Raw genomic sequence first — 19,951 nt, 5'->3', positions numbered from 1 at the left:
GACACAAATTCGCATGTCTCTGAATACGCTACCAGGTTTATTGACCTCTTCCGGAAGTGTATGCAACAACATGGCGCCCTACAGTGTTAAATTGTGACACGTGAAAAAATTGCAAAATTTCACGATTTTGCAACGTTCTGACATTGAAATACTGCTTGCAAAGGACTCAATACACCACATATATTCATATTCTGCTTGGAGCCATCACAAAAGGTGAGTATTTTCAACTTACGGGGTGATTATCCGCCACAAAACGTTAGTGGTGTTTCGCAACATGTATCCAACGTTTTGTTTATCCTGGACTGTAACGTTACTGGTATTATAAATTATGATGCAGGTATTAAAGAAAGAATGGATTGTGACGGATAAATAGTAAGAAAGGCTGGATAGTGATAGATTATAAGAAAGCTAACACAACTGTATTTATCTTTCATGCCCAAAGCTTGCCAGGTTGTTGTCATCATCACCTGCACAGTGTCACCATGAGGACAGTGACACCTGGCCAGCTGGCGCAGCTGCAAGGGAACCCAAAGAACGTCAGGAACATCTGTATCCTGGCACATGTCGACCATGGTAAGGCCATCTGTATCAATGCCTTGATTTCAATTTTCAATGTTGGTTGTTTTCCTGTGCACTCAAGTATTTCAAACCCTTTATCTATAATAGATTAATAGCATTCTTTGATTCATAGCCATTTATTAGTTACCAATAACGTTAACAAACTTTCAGAAGTTTACAGTCATGATTCTTTTCTCAGGTAAAACGACTCTTGCTGACGTTCTTGTTGCAAGCAATGGTGTTATATCAAAGAGACTTGCTGGAAAAGTGAGTACTAGTATGGGCAACACAACATTACCAAATACAACGTCTTAGGGAGAGTCATGTCCATCTGTGCATCCAGCACACCCAGATGATGATGATGAGAACATTATTAAGTTACTAGCATTTATGTAAGCCAGAAGGGCTATGGAGAAGAAATTTTGTTGGGTAATGCTTCCACGCCTTGCACTCAGAATTAGAGTTTATTGTATTAATGAAGTTATATATAACGTTAACGGCTGTTATTTATGATTAGAATGTTTTATTTCACAGAATCTTGGAAACTATTCATTAACAGCTAGAACAAGCTTAGGATATTACTGTTAGTAGTAACTGAAGTACTGACACTGTTGTGATGTTGTCAGCTGCGCTACTTGGACAGTCGGGCTGATGAACAGATCCGAGGGATCACCATGAAGTCCAGCGCCATCTCACTGCAGTTTCAGAAAGGTCAGCAAGTCTTCATTCTGTTACCCTTATTTCATGGCAATTTTCACCTCAGTAACATTTGAATTTCTCTCAACATGTTGTGCCCTGATGAAATGTTTACCTGTCCTGTAGAGAGTGAGGACTACCTGGTGAACCTGATTGACTCCCCTGGACATGTGGACTTCTCCAGCGAGGTGTCAACTGCTGTCCGCCTGTGTGACGGAGCTGTAGTAGTGGTGGATGTTGTGGAGGGGGTGTGTCCACAGGTTGGCATAGCCTTCATATAACAGTACAGTAGGGCTAAAAGTCTGCATGTTTGTGTGTGCGTGCATCTTATAACCTGCATTCTTTAATACTATCAAATGAGAATAATCCAATGACCCTAACTTTTCAAGGGGACAATAATTTTGACTAAGTACATGAATTGGTAATAAGATGTGAACTGTTTTTTATGAAATAGTTAGTTTGCACTTAACACAGATTTGATATGTACAATAGACCCATGCAGTACTGCGCCAGGCATGGCTGGAGAACATCAAACCTGTCCTGGTACTGAACAAGGTGGACAGGCTCATCACAGAACTCAAAAACTCCCCCATGGAGGCACACTTGGTACTGCAGCAGGTTCTGGAACAGGTGCACATTTGCTATTATCATTATCGTCCGTCAGCTGTGATGCAGGCAACTTGACATACACTTGTACAAAGTATATTGTGTTTTATATAAAACTTATAAGTTGTCTTGGGCCACACAAGCAGAGAATTTGTTTTCCAATCAAACTGAATGTGAGTTTCCATTTCCTGTGAGTACATAATGTATGTACTGTTTTGGTTTGGTTTGCTGGTGTTCTGATAGTGTAATCAGTGGAATGGTTTACCTGTCATAACCTACAAGATTTGTGCAAGCATCAAAATATGCACCATCTTGAAATCAATTTTGTACCAACAGGTCAACTCTGTTATGGGAGACCTCTTTTCAACGGATGTCATGAAGAAAGGAACAACTGTGAGTTTAGTTTCACATGTTTGGAAATAGCCTTATCTCTCCACCTTAACCAGGATGTTTGCCATGCTTGGATTCATGCAATGATTTTGTTTCAGTATTTGATAATTATGTCACAGAATGTTCATTTGGATTTATACAACACGTGTGTCATAAATTAGACAGAAGGCTATAGATAATACATGGTACATCATTTGCATAACTATACTTCTAAAAGGTAGACAACTTAGCCAAGTGGAAAGCTGTCTAGCCTGTGTTTACACAATCTCTGGCTGGCTGGGGTTAATGACCCCCTTCCCCAACTTAACTTGTAACTTGTCAGGCTGGTTGCTGGGAGTGCGATTTGGTCAGGCTAGAAAAGGATCTTAACTTCTTAAGGATTCTCTACGAGTTTTGCTTGTCACATGTTACATGGATGCTATGGATGCTTAAAACCAAGTACTATGTATTTTTGCCATCATTGTAACATATAGGAAGACAGTAGCAGTGATGTGAAGGAGTCTTCAGTTACCCCTGAGGACCATGTGTTTGACTACAGTTTAGAGCTGGACCACACTGATGACTCCAACCTGTATTTCTCACCCGAGCAAGGAAATGTTGTGTTTGCCAGTGCCATCGATGGGTGGGGTTTCAGGTTAGCCTGTCTACCTTGCATTGCTGTATTGTGAAGGAAAATCTGTATTACTTTATTTCAAAAGAATATTTGCCAATCCTGTAGCTTGGCAATATGATTATTTCTGTTGTAACTTGTATGAAAATGTAATGGATAGATAGTATTTTGTTGCCTCCAGAAGATAGTGATATTTTCTGATAGATGACATTTTTCCGAATTAAAAAAATGCATACTACAATGCTGCACAGTAAACTATGAAGTCCCCACTTGTCCTGTGGTGACTAATTTAATTGTAGGCAATTTCAGCCTATCCCTGACAAATGTTGGGATGCAAAAATAATTTCAGGGGTATTAAGAAAACCTGTCTTATTGTGTTTCTTTTAAAAATCTTATCAACAATTGTTTGTGTGCCTATCGACCCGTATCTATGTGAAAAATATTCATGCAGTGTATGTATGGGGAATATATGGGTTGCATCTGCTTGGGGTTAGTGAGTATCATATTGTTTTATAAAACAAATGACACACAATTTATTACAAGTGGATTGCCGGAAAATCTGGGCTGATTATGTGTTAAACAATACACAATCTATTGGAAAATATCACCCCTCTACTGCATTTAAGTGCTCCTTTGAGACTGCTGGTTTATCCTTTGGTATGCATGTAACATACTCTTTTGTTTTAATGGATATCCTTTGTTTCCAGATTGGAGCACTTTGCTAAACAGTATGCCTCAAAACTCAACATTAAAGAGGACATCCTCCAGAAAGTTTTGTGGGGAGACTTCTATGTTCACTCCAAAACAAAGAGGGTCATGAAAGGAGCTCAGGTACAAACTTGGAAATGTACAATCATTTTGGTACAAAGTCAACTATGGTAAAACGCTATAATTAAATTTAGTACAACTTCTGAAAGCACTTGTATGTAATATTTGCATATGAAATTTTCTCTTATTCTTTTCCAGGCCAAGGGGAAGAAACCACTTTTCGTGCAGTTTGTGTTGGAAAATGTCTGGGCTGTATATGATGCTGTGCTGGTGAGAAGGTAATGTTCATGGACTCAATTCACAGCCTCTGTTATAGCATAAATAACTTTAATTCTAATGATTAACTAACCTTGTGAAACTCTTCATGGGGGTAATATTAGTAAATATGGTGGACTAACCAGAAACTAAGTAAAGATTAAGAAAATCAGAGGACAAAGAAGATGTCAGATAACATTGTCAGATAAAATAATCCAAAAGCCTGAAGGATGAGATAACCAATTAGTCTATCAAGTATAGAATGCCTAAAGTGCATTGTATATAATTTCTACACAAGTGTACATCATTGGGCAAAGCCCTCTTCAGGGGCAGCAGTTTAGTAGCAGGTATTAAATAGCAGGTTTGTTAATTGTCTGTCTGTTTTGCCTTAAGGGACAAGGAGAAAGTCGAGAAGATAGTGAAGTCCTTGAACGTGACCCTGTCACCACGAGACACCCGTCACAATGACCCCAGAGTGCTGCTGCAGGCTGTATGTGGACAGTGGCTGCCATTGTCTGATGCTGTGCTGGGTATCCTTCTTCTGGACTTGTTCTTATTCCATTGACCACGATATCTTAAGAAGTATGACATTTATGTCGAGACTGTAAAAGCCCAGTCTGACAAGTCTTTTCCATAATGGTAAATATTTCAACATGAAAGACTTTATAGAAAATGTACATCAGCCAGTGTTGACTTTTGGATAAGAATATGTATCACCGTAATTACAACAATCATGTTATCCACAAACATCTCTTAAGGTTAATTTGATCCAAAGTTGCCATGTAAACTACCTGAGGAATAAAACTGTACAAGGTTTGATGAAGCAGCATTGCAATGTTTAGACCCAAGGATATGATGTTGTTCCCTAACCACATCATGTAGCTATGACAGTGGACCAGTTACCCAGCCCCCTACAGATCTCCCCTGAAAAGGTGGAGCACCTCATGTGTCACACTGCCCAGAGGTTTGACTCATTACCTCAGCCAACACAGAATTTGAAAGAAGGTAAACCCTTTTTCTTCTTAGTTGAACTTAAAACACGTGGTATCACGTATTTCACAACAAAATTTTGATAGACAAAAAGTAGGCAATCATAATTTGTTTTACATGTTTGTGTGCAGATTTCTTGATGTGCAGTGCAGAGGACTCGGCTCCTGTTATTGTATTCATCTCCAAGATGTTTTCTGTGGATCACAAAGCCCTACCTCACAACAGGCCAAGGTAGATGTTTACACTGCATCACTGATTTCTTAATCACATGTAGATACATGTATTAGTATAAGTTGTTCAGATAGAGACACTCATGGAGAGTACTTGCGGGCAGCGGTGGCCATGCTTTGGTAAAAGTTCAAAACTCATTTGTATTTTCTGGCTTTTTTGAAAGTAATGAAAATATCTTTTTTTCCAGACCTCTGACTCAGGAAGAGATAGAGCAGAAACGTGAGCTTGCCAGACAGCGGCACCAGGAGAAGTTGGCTGCTCTTACCAATCAGACACAAGTGCCTCAACAAGACCAGGCTACTAAGGAAAATGGTTTGTAGTATATATGGGTTGTAGTCCATTAGCAATAACAATGGAAAACTTAGTATAGTTTCAACTTGAGTCCATCCTATAGGAGCTCTATCAACATGCCTAACAGAATGAATGGCAGGCCAGGTCAGGATTAAGATTTGCTAGTGTCTATGCTGAAATGAACTATCTACAAACCTGTAAAGTACATCATGAATATATTATTATGGAGATTACACAAACTGTGTTTAGAAGTGATCTCTTCTTATGATAATTACATTTTGTATTCCTCCACCAGGGAATGACAGCAGTTCAACATCCACTCTCATTCAGAAAAAGGACAAGGTGGATGATGACCCCAACGTCTTTGTCGGGTTTGCTCGAGTGTTCAGTGGAAATGTGAAGAGGGGTCAGAAGTTGTATGTTCTAGGTCCCAAACACAACCCCTCACATGCCCTTCAGCAGATGTCAGATGCACCTGGGGATCTCTCGCAGCTGAAGCACGTGGCAGCTGTTGAGGTGGAAGACTTGTACTTGTTAATGGGGAAGGAGCTGGAAACTGTTGATCAGGTGCCAGCTGGCAACATACTAGGTGGGTCAAACATAGGAAATAGAAAGTAATGTGGCAGTTTTTCTGTGATACCAACTACTAGTATGTACAGCTAAATAATCAGCTCTGTAGGCTTGTTAACACCTATATTTGAATGTTGAACAGGAATTGGAGGTCTTCAGGCCCATGTGTTAAAGTCTGCCACTGTATCCAGTACCATTGCCTGCCCTGCCTTCTCTCCTGTGTATCTGGATGCTGCACCTATTGTTAGAGTGGCTGTTGAACCCAAACATGCAGGTAGGAATTGAGAGTGTTTTATATGCTGAGCATGAATATTATGGATGGGGCACTTACATTGTACTTAAGTGGTGTAAAGGTAGAGACTTCATCTATTGAAATGAAATATACAACTTTAGCAGTCTTTTTTATAAGGCAAATTATTTCTATTGGGCCATGTATGCTTTGAAGAATGCCTTGTTTCCTATGTGTCCCCTACCTGGAAATTATTACCGGGGGGTACTTGAATTTGAAATATCAAGTTCATATAATGGTACACATCATCCCACAGGAGATATGAGTGCCCTGATGCAGGGTTTACGGCTGCTGAACCAGGCTGACCCGTCAGTGGAGGTTCTGGTGCAGGAGTCAGGGGAACATGTCCTGGTCACTGCTGGGGAGGTCCACCTGCAGAGGTGCCTGGATGATCTGACTCAGAGGTACTCACAGCAACTACCATATACATGTAGTTTAGGATCAGATATATGCACCATGGTGATCTGGGCTGTATCTTAGTATTAGCAAGATTGTGACAGTGCAAGAATAGGAGAAGGTATCATACTAATATTCCACCTCCACAGATTTGCCAAAATTGAGCTGAATGTGTCGGACCCCATGGTGCCATTCCGAGAGACCATCATCCCCCCTCCCAAGGTGGACATGGTCAATGAGGTCATTGACCACGACACAAACCGCATCACCAAGTCTGGAAAGGAAGCTACAGATAAAAAGATAAAATGGGGTAATTTTAATGCTTTTGTGTTGTACTCCTTCAATCTTTCCAGCAGTCTTTCTCTACTTTGTCACCATAATAAAAACCTCATTGGTCTCCAGAGTTATTCTATCAATGAATAGGTGAATGTTTAGCATAAGAAAATATACCTTTTCATTGTCATTGAGGAGATCATCAGATGTTTGATATGTACTGGCTGTCAATTCTTCTACAAAAAGCATTTTATTTATGTTGTAGACATTGCACTCATTGGTATCCATATGGATTATTTCCAGGTGGTTCCATATTGTTACAAACTCCTAACAAATTGTGCAGTTTGAAGGTGAGTGCCTTGCCTCTGCCAGAGGACATTAGCAACTTTCTGGAGGATAATGCAGACCTGCTCCGTACGCTGGACAGGATCACCAAGTCAAGTGGCGACATCAGTCACCATCAAGCTGAAAGGGCAAAGGTCACGGCGGAAACACTTAATAGGTTAACCGAGTTCAAGTCCACTCTTGGGGCCAAGTTTGCACAAGCAGGTAGACATTACAGAGATGCCATAGATCAGATCTGGGCATTTGGTCCAAGGCGAAATGGTCCAAACATATTGCTAAACAGGGTTGCGGGGTATCAGCGACCATCGGTGTGGGACTCTATAGACAAGGGAGAGGTGAAGTCAGCTGCACAGTTTCGGCACTTTGACCATGCCATTGGGAGCGGATTTCAGCTGGCAACCCTGGCTGGACCACTGTGTGAGGAGCCACTCATGGGGGTTTGTTTCGTGGTGGAAGAGTGGACCATGCAGGAACAACTGTCAGAGAAGAGACAACCAAGAACTAATGACACTCTGACAAACAAGGAGGAAATCCAAGCCACAAGAATGGCAGAGGAGGATGTGTCCTCTGCACACTCAGATACGTTTGGTGTGTCTATGTCTCCCCGAAGTCACTTTCTCTCCCCCAGGGAACATAAACTATCACAAGGAGTGGATGAGGAATCCCAGTCCAGCGGAGACGACTCAGATGGGGAAATGGCTGAGTCAGATTTCATGGATCGTCACGGCCCGTTCACAGGTCAGTTAGACTGGATGTTTTGAGATTGCAAACATGCAGTAGCGTTAACAAATTAAGAGCTTATGACAACCCCAAACCATTCAGAAAATATAATTATCAATCCCAGAATGTTTTGCCACCAACAGTTGAAGAAATTCCTAGTTTTTCCAGTGTTTCCTTTCATTTATGCGTTCAAGGTTCAAATTTATACTCAGCCTACAACTTTGCTTCAGGTCAGCTGATCTCTACAATGAAGGAGGCTTGCAGACAAGCATTTCAGAAACATCCCCAGAGACTGATGGCTGCCATGTACACTTGTGACATCCAGGCCACAGCAGATGTACTAGGTCAGACATGCTTGCTACTATACAATACTTGTTTTGTCCAGAACATGTCTTTTACTGCAAGTCAATATATAACTTGACTTATAACTTGAACTAGAAAAGGGTTCTGAGTTTTGGTCATAGTTGAAATGTACAAATACCGTAGAAATGTATTGGAAGCTTTTATGATGATGATGATGATGATGGAGGCTTTTACATAATGAAGGTCTTGACTACGTTGATGAAGGTCTTGTATACCTGTATGTTGAGCTTCACATGATGAATATATTGAAAATATACTGAAATCCATGGTTTCAATTGAAGGCAAGATGTATGCTGTGCTTGGACGGAAGAATGGAAAGGTTCTGAAAGAGGACATGAATGAAAGCCTGTCAGTCTTCAGCATCCAGGCAGCACTACCAGTGGCAGAGAGTTTTGGGTTTGCTGAGGAAATCAGGAAAAAAACAAGTGGACTGGCCAGCCCTCAACTGGTGTTCAGTCACTGGGAGGTGAGCTTAACAGCAGTCTATTATAGTCTTTAGTCATCTCTTCATATTGATTGTGTTATAGCATCAAAGCTATTGTATTGCAATATGGGCTTGGGCATTTTGCACATAATAAAAATTTGGCTTCACAATTAAGTATTGTAAAATTCATTCTTGTAAGGTAAATCACATCTAAGAATAATTCTAACTATGTTTTCTCCATGGTACAATGTATCAAGTTGAATAATGATCTTTGTTATATTTAATAGCGTCAAACTCAAAAGTGTTCCATTGGTGTTTCAGGTTGTTAACAGTGACCCATTCTGGGAGCCAATAACTGAGGAAGAATTGATGCACTTTGGAGAGAAGGCTGATTCTGAAAATCAAGGACGTCTGTATATGAATAGTGTACGACGGAGAAAAGGACTGTATGTTGATGAGAAAATAGTAGAACATGCTGAGAAACAGAGAACTCTATCCAAGAATAAGTAGATTCACCTTTTCTTCAGTTCTCTATATTTAAGTTAGTACGTCTTGTTGTATTATCATTTTATTGCAATCAGATTTTCTTTAGTCTGGTCACATTTTTTGTGGATTAAAGATTTATTCCCTATTTCTACTAGTATAGAAATCTTTGATGACAATACAGTTGTACACTGTTCTTCAAAATATCTAAAATATGTATTGCAAAAATTTACAGAAAAATGTGATTTTCCTTGAAGTTGTACATTTCATTTTTGAAGTTAACAACAGGCTACTGAAATTTAAAGGTCAGTTTTTGGGATGGAGTAGAAAATATCCTTTGCATTCCCTAGATTTCAGTGACATGTAAGGTGATTGATTAGTAAGCTACCTCTTCTCTTAGTAAAATAATGTTTGTTGACTTGTCTTATGTATCCTGATTTGAATCAGTGGCATCCTCTGAGGCAGGAAAGTAGCAAAAATTATAAACTTGCCCAACTCACAACCTTCCATATCTTCAAAGTACCAGTCATGTAGGTCACATAAGTATCTGACATTCATTTTTATTGTAAAAAAATAATGATGTTGATATAGGATGTCTCAAGTTTCATATACTTGTCCCTATGATGTCCAACTTGTATACTGTGACTCTTCCAAAGAAGTCAGTGCTAGTGGGAAAGACTATCCGTAACCTCTTGACTGATGGTGCTTCCTTTACTGTAAATCTGTAATATAGAGTTAAGGAAGAATCACTGACAATTGGGCTGTTCAAATAAACACTTTGTTACAATACTACAAAGACTGAGTGTAACTGTGATTTACAGCACTAAAGACTTACCCAAATTATGAACTGTATGACATAAATAAACCATATCATCAGCATAGAATCTGTTTGCCTTTCTATTTATACCTGTAACCAGTGATAATTGCAGTATATGATAAACAAACGAAAGGATATTTGCACAGAGTTGACATCTTCTGGGTAGAAGTCCATGAACCTTGTTAGGTCCCCATCACCACTGCTACCCTCCAGCCAGCAGTCTTTACCTACAAAGCCTCCCTGGAACTGCAGCTGGATTTCTTCTGGGCACACTTCTTCTGTGAACTCCACCAAAATCCATTGTGGACTACCCTGTTCCAAGCAAAATGTTTTTGAATGTAGAAGAAACTAAATCAATATGGGATACACCCCAGGCTGCCCACTGTAGACAGAATGATGCGCTTCATGACAGCTGGTTTATAGTAGTCTGTAACAGTGTATTTGAAACTACGTGCACATCACTTATGTGACATCTTTATTATGCATTAATGTATTCTCTGGAGAAATACTGATTGCCAAGCGATACAACAATAGTAGGAGAAGGATCTAAGGTATCTAAGTAGCGTGAACATGTTCTGCTCTCCACATAGGTGTAAAAGTGATAAATTTTGAAGTTTCAAACACTGATTATATGCTAAGTTGTAAATACCTCAAATATCAACAATACAATACTGGGAAATTGTAATTTAAGAAACATTCAAAGGCGGGGGAAATTGATACCCTCTGGTTCTGAAGGCCTCTACTAAGCTCTAAGGGATCTGTTTCCATCAAGTTACCAGGATGTTCTGGTACCAGTAACTGCCATGGAAGTCATGATTTTTGCTTATCTCAGACTTGTAGGGCATTCCACCAGGGAATAATGTGGGAGAATTTCCTGGGAGAAGTATGAGTAACGTTACCTGGTCTGAATTCCAGCAAGTTTCCTCGTCACCATCAAACATGAACTTCTTGCCGAACTGTTTCACATCCCTGTTCAGCACAGAACTGACTCTACAAGAAAAAACAATTTATTTGGCATAACCGTTAGTAATACATATACATCATAACGTTATGTACAAGAAAAAAGGCAAATAAGAGGAAAGCAGAAGCACTCGTAATCATATCATCAGTCTACCTGGAATGAGAGAAAAACTGATAAATAAAATCAACAAACAGATGTACAAAACCTCTCGGAACATTGAGAGTACACACAGACAAGACGACTTTAAGTACCTTCAACAACACAAATGCACCATGAGCTAAAAAATCTACAGATCATTCACAAGAACCTGAACCAACTGAAACCTAACACCTACGCCTGCCAATCACAAGACCAATGTTCTAATCTCTTTTAGGCCACACCAATTTTATTTGTTGTTTCTCGGATTTGACGACCCTTTTTTTTCTGATTTGAAAAAAAAAAATTCAAATTGATGGCCACACCTCGTGTTGACAAAATTTCACTGCCTCTCTTTTCTCTTTAAGCTACGAATTTTAGGTAAATAATCCAACTATTACTTGTGAAACCTGTTGTTATTTCTGTTGTGTAACTTGAGTAAGCCCCTCAATCTCTCCTACCCCCGACTTTTTGCAAAAGCTTTTTTAACCAACCCAATCTTTAACCGGCCCAATGTTTTTCTGAAAAAAAAAGGAAACATCAAATAAAATTGGTGTGGCCTTAATAGGAAATTGCCTTTAAAAAAATCAATTCAATAGTTGATCAATCTTTCAATAGTCTTACCAAGAAGTGTAATAATTTTGTCCATTAGTCCTTTCTTGTACCATCTTACCCAAAATTAGGGTTATATAAGGAGTTATGATGCCCTATGCGGGGCCATTTGGGGGTATATGAATGTAGATGATTAGGGCTGACAGTAAGTGGAGGGTCTGCATGCTCTTTTCTGTATAAAGGCGTAGGTTGCCTTTTTAATTTCCCGTAATTCGTAGGGAAGCTATTTTATTTTACATAATTCGTAGTGAGGGTGGGAAAATTTACCGTAAAGCGTAGCCAGTGCATTTCACATAAAGCGTAATAGAGCCTAAAATTTCCAAGTAAAACGTAGTCAACCCTAAAAATGTTCCATAAATCGTAGTCTGGTCTCCCAATTTTCGTGAGTTGTAGCGTAGTCTACCAGTTATAATTCTGCCCCTCAAAATACAGGAAATGGTGTTTCAGATGGACAAGATTTCAAAATTTTGCCAGACCTCCCTTGCGATGCTGTTCACCTTCTGTTTCGGCCATCGACATGTTGAAAGTTGAAACTGTATATGGGGGCGTTACCTTCACAAACCTTTCTTGCTAATAGAAATGTCTTGAACTAGCTTAGTCTGACAGCCCCAAATGCAGGAAATAACGTTTTAGAGTCAAAAGATGTCAAAATTGTCCTGTGCCTCAATTGGCCTTGCGACCCCTCACACCTCCGGCGCTCGAAATACTGACAATACGTTGGGTGGGGCAGGGCGGAGTGCCCTCAAAAGACTTTTTGGCATATAGAAATGTTATCAAGCTTTATATAATGCCCAGCAAAATTTTGCTCAGAAAAATTCTGGAAATGGCGTTTCAGAGGGTCAGGATTTCAAAATTTCCCCGGACCTCCCTTGCGACACCTTGCGCCTACATCGCTTGACATGGTAAAATATGTCGGGTAGCGTCACCGACAAAACTTAGCTTTCTCTTTCAGCGAAATTTTCCCTTGTAATGTAGTACATTATAACGTTTCAGAGAGTCAAAATTTCAAGGAGCTGCTCAGCATTCCCCCAGAACCCCCTAGGATTGTCGCGCCGTTTGGCAGCAATATTTTGCTGCCAAATCCGAAATTTGCTGCCGTCGCCTCTGTAGAGTGTTGCCAGCCTTCTAGAATTTACCGTAAGCAATGCAGACCTTTCTGAATTTAGCTTAAAACGTTGCTGGCCTTTGTGAATTTAACGTAAAACGTTGTTGGCCATCCCGAATTTAGCGTAAAGCGTTGTCAGGACCCCCATGCAGACCCTCTAAGTGCCATCCTCACTGTCAGTAGTGCCAAAAAAATCTTATTGACAGGAACATCCTGGCCGGGGGCGACAGCGGAAAGCTTGGCAGCCTGAAATGGCAGGACAACATTACAGAGTGGTCATCCCTCGCCCTGCACGGTAGTTAACCCTGTAGTGCCCTGGATGACAGTCAGCTGACCATAGAGTTCAAGGAGCGGTTGATGGGGAGCGAGCGGTTCCATGATGGAGTACCAACTCCTTAGCCTGGGTACCATCTGTATTCTACTGGACTTCTTACTCTCGCTACCTAAAAAGTGTAAGGAGCCCGGTAGAATACGGATGGTACCCAGGCTAAAAACTCCTACCAGGGAAAGGAAAACCTCCTTGCTCCTTACTCTCAAAGCAGAGGTTAGGCTCCAGCTGTTTTTTAAACGTTTTTTGTCGTTTTTATCAGGCTTTCTATTTTGTCATTTTTCTTGAAGTACGCCAGCCAAACGTTTTGACACAGCAAGATAAAATACAAAATAGAAAGCCCGATAAAAACGACTAGAAAAAACGTTTAAAAAACAGCCGGAGCCTAACCTCTGCTTGGAGATTACTTGCTTCTACACTCTGCTCTATTAAAACGGGCAACTCCCTTATAATCTTCACGTCTACCTTGCCTCCCCACCCCCAGCACCTGGAGCCGTGGCCAAACATGCATGTAGGCTACTACATAACACGCACATTTACATGATTTTCGCAAGTCTTACCTTACTTTGGGAGCAGGAAGTTGTCCATCTTCTCGTGTCAAAGAAAACGCCATAATTGTGGCATAGTCCACTCTGATATGGGATAGACTTTTATCAAAACAATTGAGTAATCACAAGTACAAGTTTTAATATTATATTTGATAATATTAAGGTACCTAAAATCTTCTTAACATAATCAACACGAGTTTGGATATTTGGGAAAATTACGAGAGATATTAGATCAAAATTTTCACCTCGAAAAGAATGGAGTAGTCCAACTGACACATGCGCAGTTAGTGTCACGTCTGGTGGTCACCCAGGTCGACTCAGCTCCGCTGTTCTTCGCCGTTAGAATACACCTAAATTATCCCTGAAGATGAGTACCTTGGTAAGACAATTGCTACAGAAGAACCACACGTTAAAGGTGTTCACAGGAGACAAATATCGGGAGCTGGCCAATAACTGGTGAGTATGGCGGACCGTGTCGACAATGACCTTCTCGAAGTCATCGTTTTAGGGGGAGGGGGGCGGTACATATTTTTCGATTCTATCATCATGTACATATCCTTTTAGTCTCTATCAGAGTCCCATGTCTTACTGAAAAAATGTAGAAGTTGGCCAAATGAACTAAAAACTTTTCCAGTAGAGTTATTCGGTGGTAGGTTTACAGTTATTACACCATAATTTGCTTACATTCGACGTAGGAGTTTTCTTTTGCACAACCAGTTAGTCTCACCTAATCTCACATCTTCCTCAGAGCTTATAATTGGAGTTCTGCTTCTTGCTGCTATGTGTAGCCGATGTAGGTGGCGCTTTTGCGATGAGAACACTATCCCAAAGGTGGCTAAGTTTGTACCCCCCCCCCCCCCTCCCCTCGTCTCGGTTCATCAATGGGCTTGACTTCCTTATCCGGCTGCATCTTTAATCCAAAGAATGTGCCTGTCATGTGTTCTCGCTGCAAAAGCGCCACCTTCATCGGCTACATATTGCGAGAAATAGAATTCCAGTTAGAAGCTCTGAGGAAGATGTCTGACAAGCATCGAAACGTCAGCTAAGGTGAGATTAACTGGAAGGAAGTTGCTTACATTAATTTCTCCCATGCTCCAGGAAAAGCACAGCCGCAGTGTGGGGAGGACTGGGAGCCGTAGTAGTGGTGTGGGCCTCAGACTGGAAGGCTGTGTGGCAGTATGTGCCATACATCAGGGGAAAGTTCATCCAAAAGGACGAATAACATCCTGTAGACAGCCTCCATGAGTGTTGAGGTAAGATATTATGCTTAATCAATGTAGGGTATGGAGATTTTCTTGCGGTTGTGACTGTTGCAGGGGCTCTTTTACTTAGTTTTGAACATACCCTGCACAAAACTTGCTATAACAGTACTCTGTGATTGTGAACCACCACAACTGTTGTCTGGGTGTCCCTGACTTTCCTACACTCCTGAAAAAAATTGACTTGTGCCCGCAATACCTTGTCACAATGCCACTATGATTGATCTCCATGCATCTCCTTGGTCTGTGAGATCTCCTCTGCTCATGCCCATAATCATGAGATCATCTACTACTACATGGTATATAGTGTACCTGGTTATATGACACTGTACTGTGTATACAGAGATATAGAGAAAAGAGAATCCAAGAGTATAAGTAAGGTGTAGTAAGGTCAAGAACAAACAGCAACAAAAGAAAATCCCTTTTTTAGTAACAGAGTCATACCCTTGTGGAATGGATTACCTGAAGAAGTAGTTACAGCGTCTACAGTAAACAGCTTCAAGGCAAGACTTGATAAATACATGGATGATCACCCGGTAATGTACAATTATAGATCACTGGGCAGTCTGCACAGACCCGTCATAACAGTAAGCTTGTAAAGAGTCAAATAGGCGGTCAAGAGGAGCAGTTCCAAGTGGAGTGTTACTACCACCTAACCAAAGAACTCTACTTACCTGGAAACTCAGTCCAGAATCTTAGCTAGGATTATAGGGAAGTCAGGGACAACCCAAGATTAGGGCACCTGTCCAGCATGAAGGGTTACGGATGGCCGTTGTTTTTGCACTGATGGAGAGGTTTGTGACTGTTGGGCATGGTGTGTTCAAGAATGCAGGCAAAAGAATGCCTGCAACAGTCGCCACAGCTGGAGAGGCACCTTGCCCATACTGTAATGTTACATGCTTCATGATTTTATGCTTCAATCTCATTATCTGTGATACTGATAAAGTGCTTAAAATCAGGAATAAGAAGGGATGAAACTTACAATGTTTCAATTCTTTGTGACCTTATTTATTCCAAAACTTTTGAGAAGCAGGTAAAGATTAGTGGACCATACATGTGCACTGACAAGATTTTTATTTCTGCCTCCACAGATGAGTGAACAAGATGAGACCTTTCCAGAGCTGCTGAGATGATACTCTTATTGCTGATTTCATAACTTTGAGATGTCAGCTGGACACATGTTACAATGATTCCGATGTTTGAATTTGTGCTTCTTGGAAGGTTTAGATGTGGACATGATATAATGGATGCCAGCTCTATTCATTCTACTTCGAAGTAATAAACCAGTTATATTGGTCCACAAGTCTTGACTGATCTTTGCTGACAGTGTTTTCTAACAATTTAGAGTAACAACTACCTGCAGTGGTCAGTTGTTAAACATAGGTCATACATACCCAATTGCATGATTTTAGTCTCATTATTATATTTCCAAAGGAAAACATATCTTACTGGCCTGTTCTTTTTCTTTCCTCTGGCATGGTATATCATGTGGTAAATACCATGTTTGCCTCTCATTCTGATCGTTGATTGTGGCATTCCAGTTATCATTATGTCCTTTACTTTAAAGTAAGACTGTTTATTTTTCTTTACAAACTATACCCCATTTGTGAACAGATGATTTTTAGGTTTGCCCTTAGGGAAAGACTTCCCCACTTTTATCGAAATTGGGGTACCTTTTTAGGTTTATACAGAAATGCTGTACTAAGATTCCAATAATCTAGGATGGTTAAAACTGTCTGTCCCAAAATATATCAAAACTTATGGAATGCCCCTTGTACACATCATGTAGCCAGTATACAGTAGCTAGTGAAGTTTTCACACCAAGCATCAAGGACATTACATCTTGGCTGACATGTTTGCTTGGCGTGAAAGCCCCATTCCACTAGACGGTGATCACACTGCGATCTCACTGCGACCTTATATATAACGCCCTTACAAGCATCCAGTATTTCCTTGAAGGATTCGTAGGTATCTCAGAAGAGGACATAAATGTCAATTTTTTCACTGAGGTTATGATAAGAATATAACTATTGGGTAAGGTTTTCTTTGTATACTGTATGACCCTAGAAATAAGCAGAGAAAAGGAGTGTTTATAGCTGTGCTATTTAATGAGGTATTCACTCAGGTGAGGTTATTTTCAGTCCATTTTTAGTTATGGCAAGCCTAATCCACATTATTCACATGTGTGACTAGGATTTTTTTTTCATAGAGTCAAGACAAGTTTACCCTGATCCTGGTGTAGAGTTGTTTTGTTATCACAGGTCTGTTCTTACCATTGATTACAAACAAAGTAATTAACAGGCAATCAGTATATGAATTATGCTAATTCTTAATGATAGTGTAAATCTTTATCATGTATAGAATCTAGACAGACAAGTAACAGTAGCCAGAATCATTTTCAAGAACCTTTTTATTTTCTTTCCTCAATTTTTACTTAAATCTAGAACTCTGTGTGGAATCATAAAAAAAACACATTATTGGTCAAAGCAGGAAGGTTTGTAAAAGGTACAAGCTCAGCTAGGAAAAGTTAAACCTCTTGCAGATTTTAGCTTTGCCTTAACCCTCTCCAAGTGGGATTAGACTTGTTAAATATCAGACTAAGTATGTTCAACTGGTATTGTCCCATTCATGTTATACATTACCTCAGAAAACTGGATTTAACGGAGAAAAGGGAGCTTCGTTGCCACATTAAACAACACAGGGTAGCGCCATTCGACTGTGATATATAGTGGATTTGGACACAATGTTATCATCTTTGATATTTGATATGCTGCTTGACAAAAACCTTAATTGTACATACGCTTGAAAGTATAATTTTTTAGCAACTGAATGAAGACCCTGTCCTTGCATTGCCACTTGCTAGGGCCCTGAAAAGTGCAGGGAAGTTTGTAGTCCTCTTGGAATTCCGTGGCAGTGCAGGGGAGGAGGAGAGGCTGTTTGTGTGGATCCGGTCATCTGGTAGTCTGCTTTTGTTGGTGCCCACAGAAAACCCTTTTTTATAACCATGTCCTGAGATAGCTAGTCTGTTGTGATTCATGTCCCTAGATCCGCTATTCGTGTGTTTTCGTGTTATAGTTGGTAGAAACGTTGACCCACGATCTCGGGTAGCCCCTGTGGTATCCCCATGCTGCAGACAACCTCTTGAATGTCTGCCTGGACTAGTGGCGCCGTCAGTTTGCTTCAAACCCATGAACGGCAGGGCTCTGAATCCAGAAACACCAGAGTAGTGTCCTGCTAAGCGATTCGTTCGTGTAATTCCCATCCGCTGGGTGTTCTCGGTGTCCTCTGAGTCCGAATCCTCGTCTGAACTACTGTACGGGGTAGGCGGGGGCGTTCTCCACGAGACCTAGTAGTCAAGTAGAGATTCATGCATCCTGTCAACATTTTGTCAAGTCAAGATGACTATCATGCTGAGTGACCATTTGGTTACTAGTATATGCATTACTATGAATTGGCATCTTTGAATTTGTATTTTAAGATCAATTTAGTGCAGTGAAAAAATGAATGGCCCGTACCTTCTTAAGCTCCTCCTCGGTCTGAAGTAATGTGTCCCTTGCTCTACGTCTCATCTGACCGTCATGCGCGGAACGGGACAACTCTGCCAGACTGTTGAGAGTGAAAACATTCGTCTCTACCCCCACCATTCGTTCTTGGATGATTTTGTTCCTTTTGTCCCTTAGAATCTCCATTCGTCGCTGTACCTGGCGTACCCTGTAGTCATGGGAAGTCAGGAACACCGTTTCCTCTCTCTTCAGGTTGTGCATAGCTTCATCTAACTTCCTCATCTCGACGCGTTTTTGGACGCAGTATTGTTTATCCCAAGTCGATACTGCTCCGCCAGACCCTGCCTCTGTCATGGCATCGGTAAGGACTAGCTTGGCGGACTTTGCTTCAAGTTTTGAACTTCTACAGTTTTGCATGAACGGTTTATTCGAGCCAATAAAGATTGCGATGATCAAAAGTCAGCCGCTCTAAATCATGGAGGTGTCTCCCAAGAGATGGCGGCAACAGGTGTCGGTCAAACCGGCAGGCGGCAGATCACTGCAATTTTGTCCCAGGAAGTGATATGTATCGTCGTTGTCATAAGTCCAGTGGGTATTGTAATGCATGAATATTTCAGTGTCATAATCGTAATTACATTTACTGATGAGTGGGTATCATGACGACAGTATGCGGACACCCACGAGACTGATTACTAGTAAATGATACCTGTACGGATGTTTCGTCTCTGGTAATTTCTGAAATTCAGAAAATATTTGGAGCTGGCAACAGAATATCATAACAGTTCCACTTAAAATGACGAGTCGTTTTTTTACTAGTCAGCGTTAAAAGTTACCAAATATGGTTTGACATATACTGGATGGAGTTTTTAATCCTTTCTGAATAACTCTACATTGCATTTTTCTTTGGATCTGCGTCTAGATACGTGAAATAAGTAATGTGGAAACGATCATATTTTACAGTTGAAAGGAATTCGATACCTAAGACCCAATAGACCAGTCTACTGCAATGTGGTCTGAACAACATTCAACAATTTCACACAGTTTCGCCGCCTTTACCTGTAACTAGTCTCTACCGTACTGTCGATGACTGACTCCCCTGGCCAATTTCCCTATTTTCCCCCGAATTCTACGATCCCCGTATCCCTGTAGGAATGCCTGGTGGAGGCTAACATGTAACCATGAAATGCGTTTACAGCTGACATAGTCCAATAGAGAACCCTAACGGCGGAAATACTTCAACAGTATGCTACTCAGGGTTGTTTGTAATCTCCAAGCAGACTCCTCCGTGGCATGAGCCAGTAACATAAGCTGGGGAAGGAGTTTAGACAACAGCTTCTTGATTTTGGAGACTTTTTACGGTCCGATGGGCTATTTCTGGACTTCCCATTCCGCTCCCAAGTGCAAGATCTTGCTTTTCTGAAGCGT

The 19,951-nt window shown here is 40.7% G+C and overlaps 3 protein-coding genes and 1 long non-coding RNA gene across 6 annotated transcripts; 2 read left to right on the top strand and 2 right to left on the bottom strand.

The window, feature by feature from the left end:
• Positions 1-46: 46 nt before the first annotated feature.
• LOC118409348 (elongation factor-like GTPase 1) lies at positions 47-10,127 on the top strand. Its single transcript, XM_035810311.1, has 22 exons — positions 47-213; positions 443-573; positions 758-825; positions 1,185-1,269; positions 1,381-1,514; positions 1,747-1,884; positions 2,197-2,253; positions 2,724-2,884; positions 3,568-3,691; positions 3,827-3,906; positions 4,277-4,413; positions 4,766-4,888; positions 5,005-5,104; positions 5,292-5,416; positions 5,691-5,984; positions 6,108-6,239; positions 6,511-6,658; positions 6,800-6,960; positions 7,227-8,006; positions 8,219-8,332; positions 8,633-8,817; positions 9,097-10,127. The coding sequence occupies exons 2-22, from the start codon at positions 483-485 to the stop codon at positions 9,283-9,285; spliced, it is 3,426 nt and encodes a 1,141-aa protein (XP_035666204.1). The 5' UTR covers positions 47-213; positions 443-482; the 3' UTR covers positions 9,286-10,127.
• LOC118409351 (nuclear receptor 2C2-associated protein-like) lies at positions 9,803-14,085 on the bottom strand. Of its 3 annotated transcripts, XM_035810316.1 has the most exons (5): positions 14,010-14,085; positions 13,777-13,848; positions 10,975-11,065; positions 10,214-10,387; positions 9,803-9,982 (listed from the first exon to the last, which is right to left on the bottom strand). In XM_035810316.1, exons 2-5 carry the CDS (start codon positions 13,827-13,829, stop codon positions 9,863-9,865), a joined length of 438 nt encoding a protein of 145 aa, XP_035666209.1. In that variant the 5' UTR covers positions 13,830-13,848; positions 14,010-14,085; the 3' UTR covers positions 9,803-9,862. The 3 variants fall into 3 exon arrangements, with proteins under 3 accessions (XP_035666209.1, XP_035666210.1, XP_035666208.1); XM_035810317.1 differs by lacking the exon at positions 14,010-14,085 and having other exon boundaries at positions 13,782-13,859; XM_035810315.1 differs by lacking the exons at positions 13,777-13,848; positions 14,010-14,085 and adding an exon at positions 13,682-13,766.
• LOC118409352 lies at positions 14,062-16,326 on the top strand. Its single transcript, XR_004830432.1, has 3 exons — positions 14,062-14,220; positions 14,863-15,017; positions 16,115-16,326. It is a non-coding gene; the product is annotated as an uncharacterized LOC118409352 (long non-coding RNA).
• A 1,089-nt stretch (positions 16,327-17,415) lies between these two features.
• On the bottom strand, positions 17,416-19,677 carry LOC118409350. Its single transcript, XM_035810314.1, has 2 exons — positions 18,539-19,677; positions 17,416-18,369 (listed from the first exon to the last, which is right to left on the bottom strand). The coding sequence occupies exons 1-2, from the start codon at positions 18,941-18,943 to the stop codon at positions 17,842-17,844; spliced, it is 933 nt and encodes a 310-aa protein (XP_035666207.1). The 5' UTR covers positions 18,944-19,677; the 3' UTR covers positions 17,416-17,841.
• Between the last annotated feature and the right edge of the window lie 274 nt (positions 19,678-19,951).

This window comes from Branchiostoma floridae, chromosome 2 (assembly GCF_000003815.2).
Source record: "Branchiostoma floridae strain S238N-H82 chromosome 2, Bfl_VNyyK, whole genome shotgun sequence".
Lineage (NCBI taxonomy): Eukaryota > Metazoa > Chordata > Leptocardii > Amphioxiformes > Branchiostomatidae > Branchiostoma > Branchiostoma floridae.
Note: the sequence above shows the minus strand (reverse complement) of the source record. Positions and strands in the feature narration are given on the sequence as shown.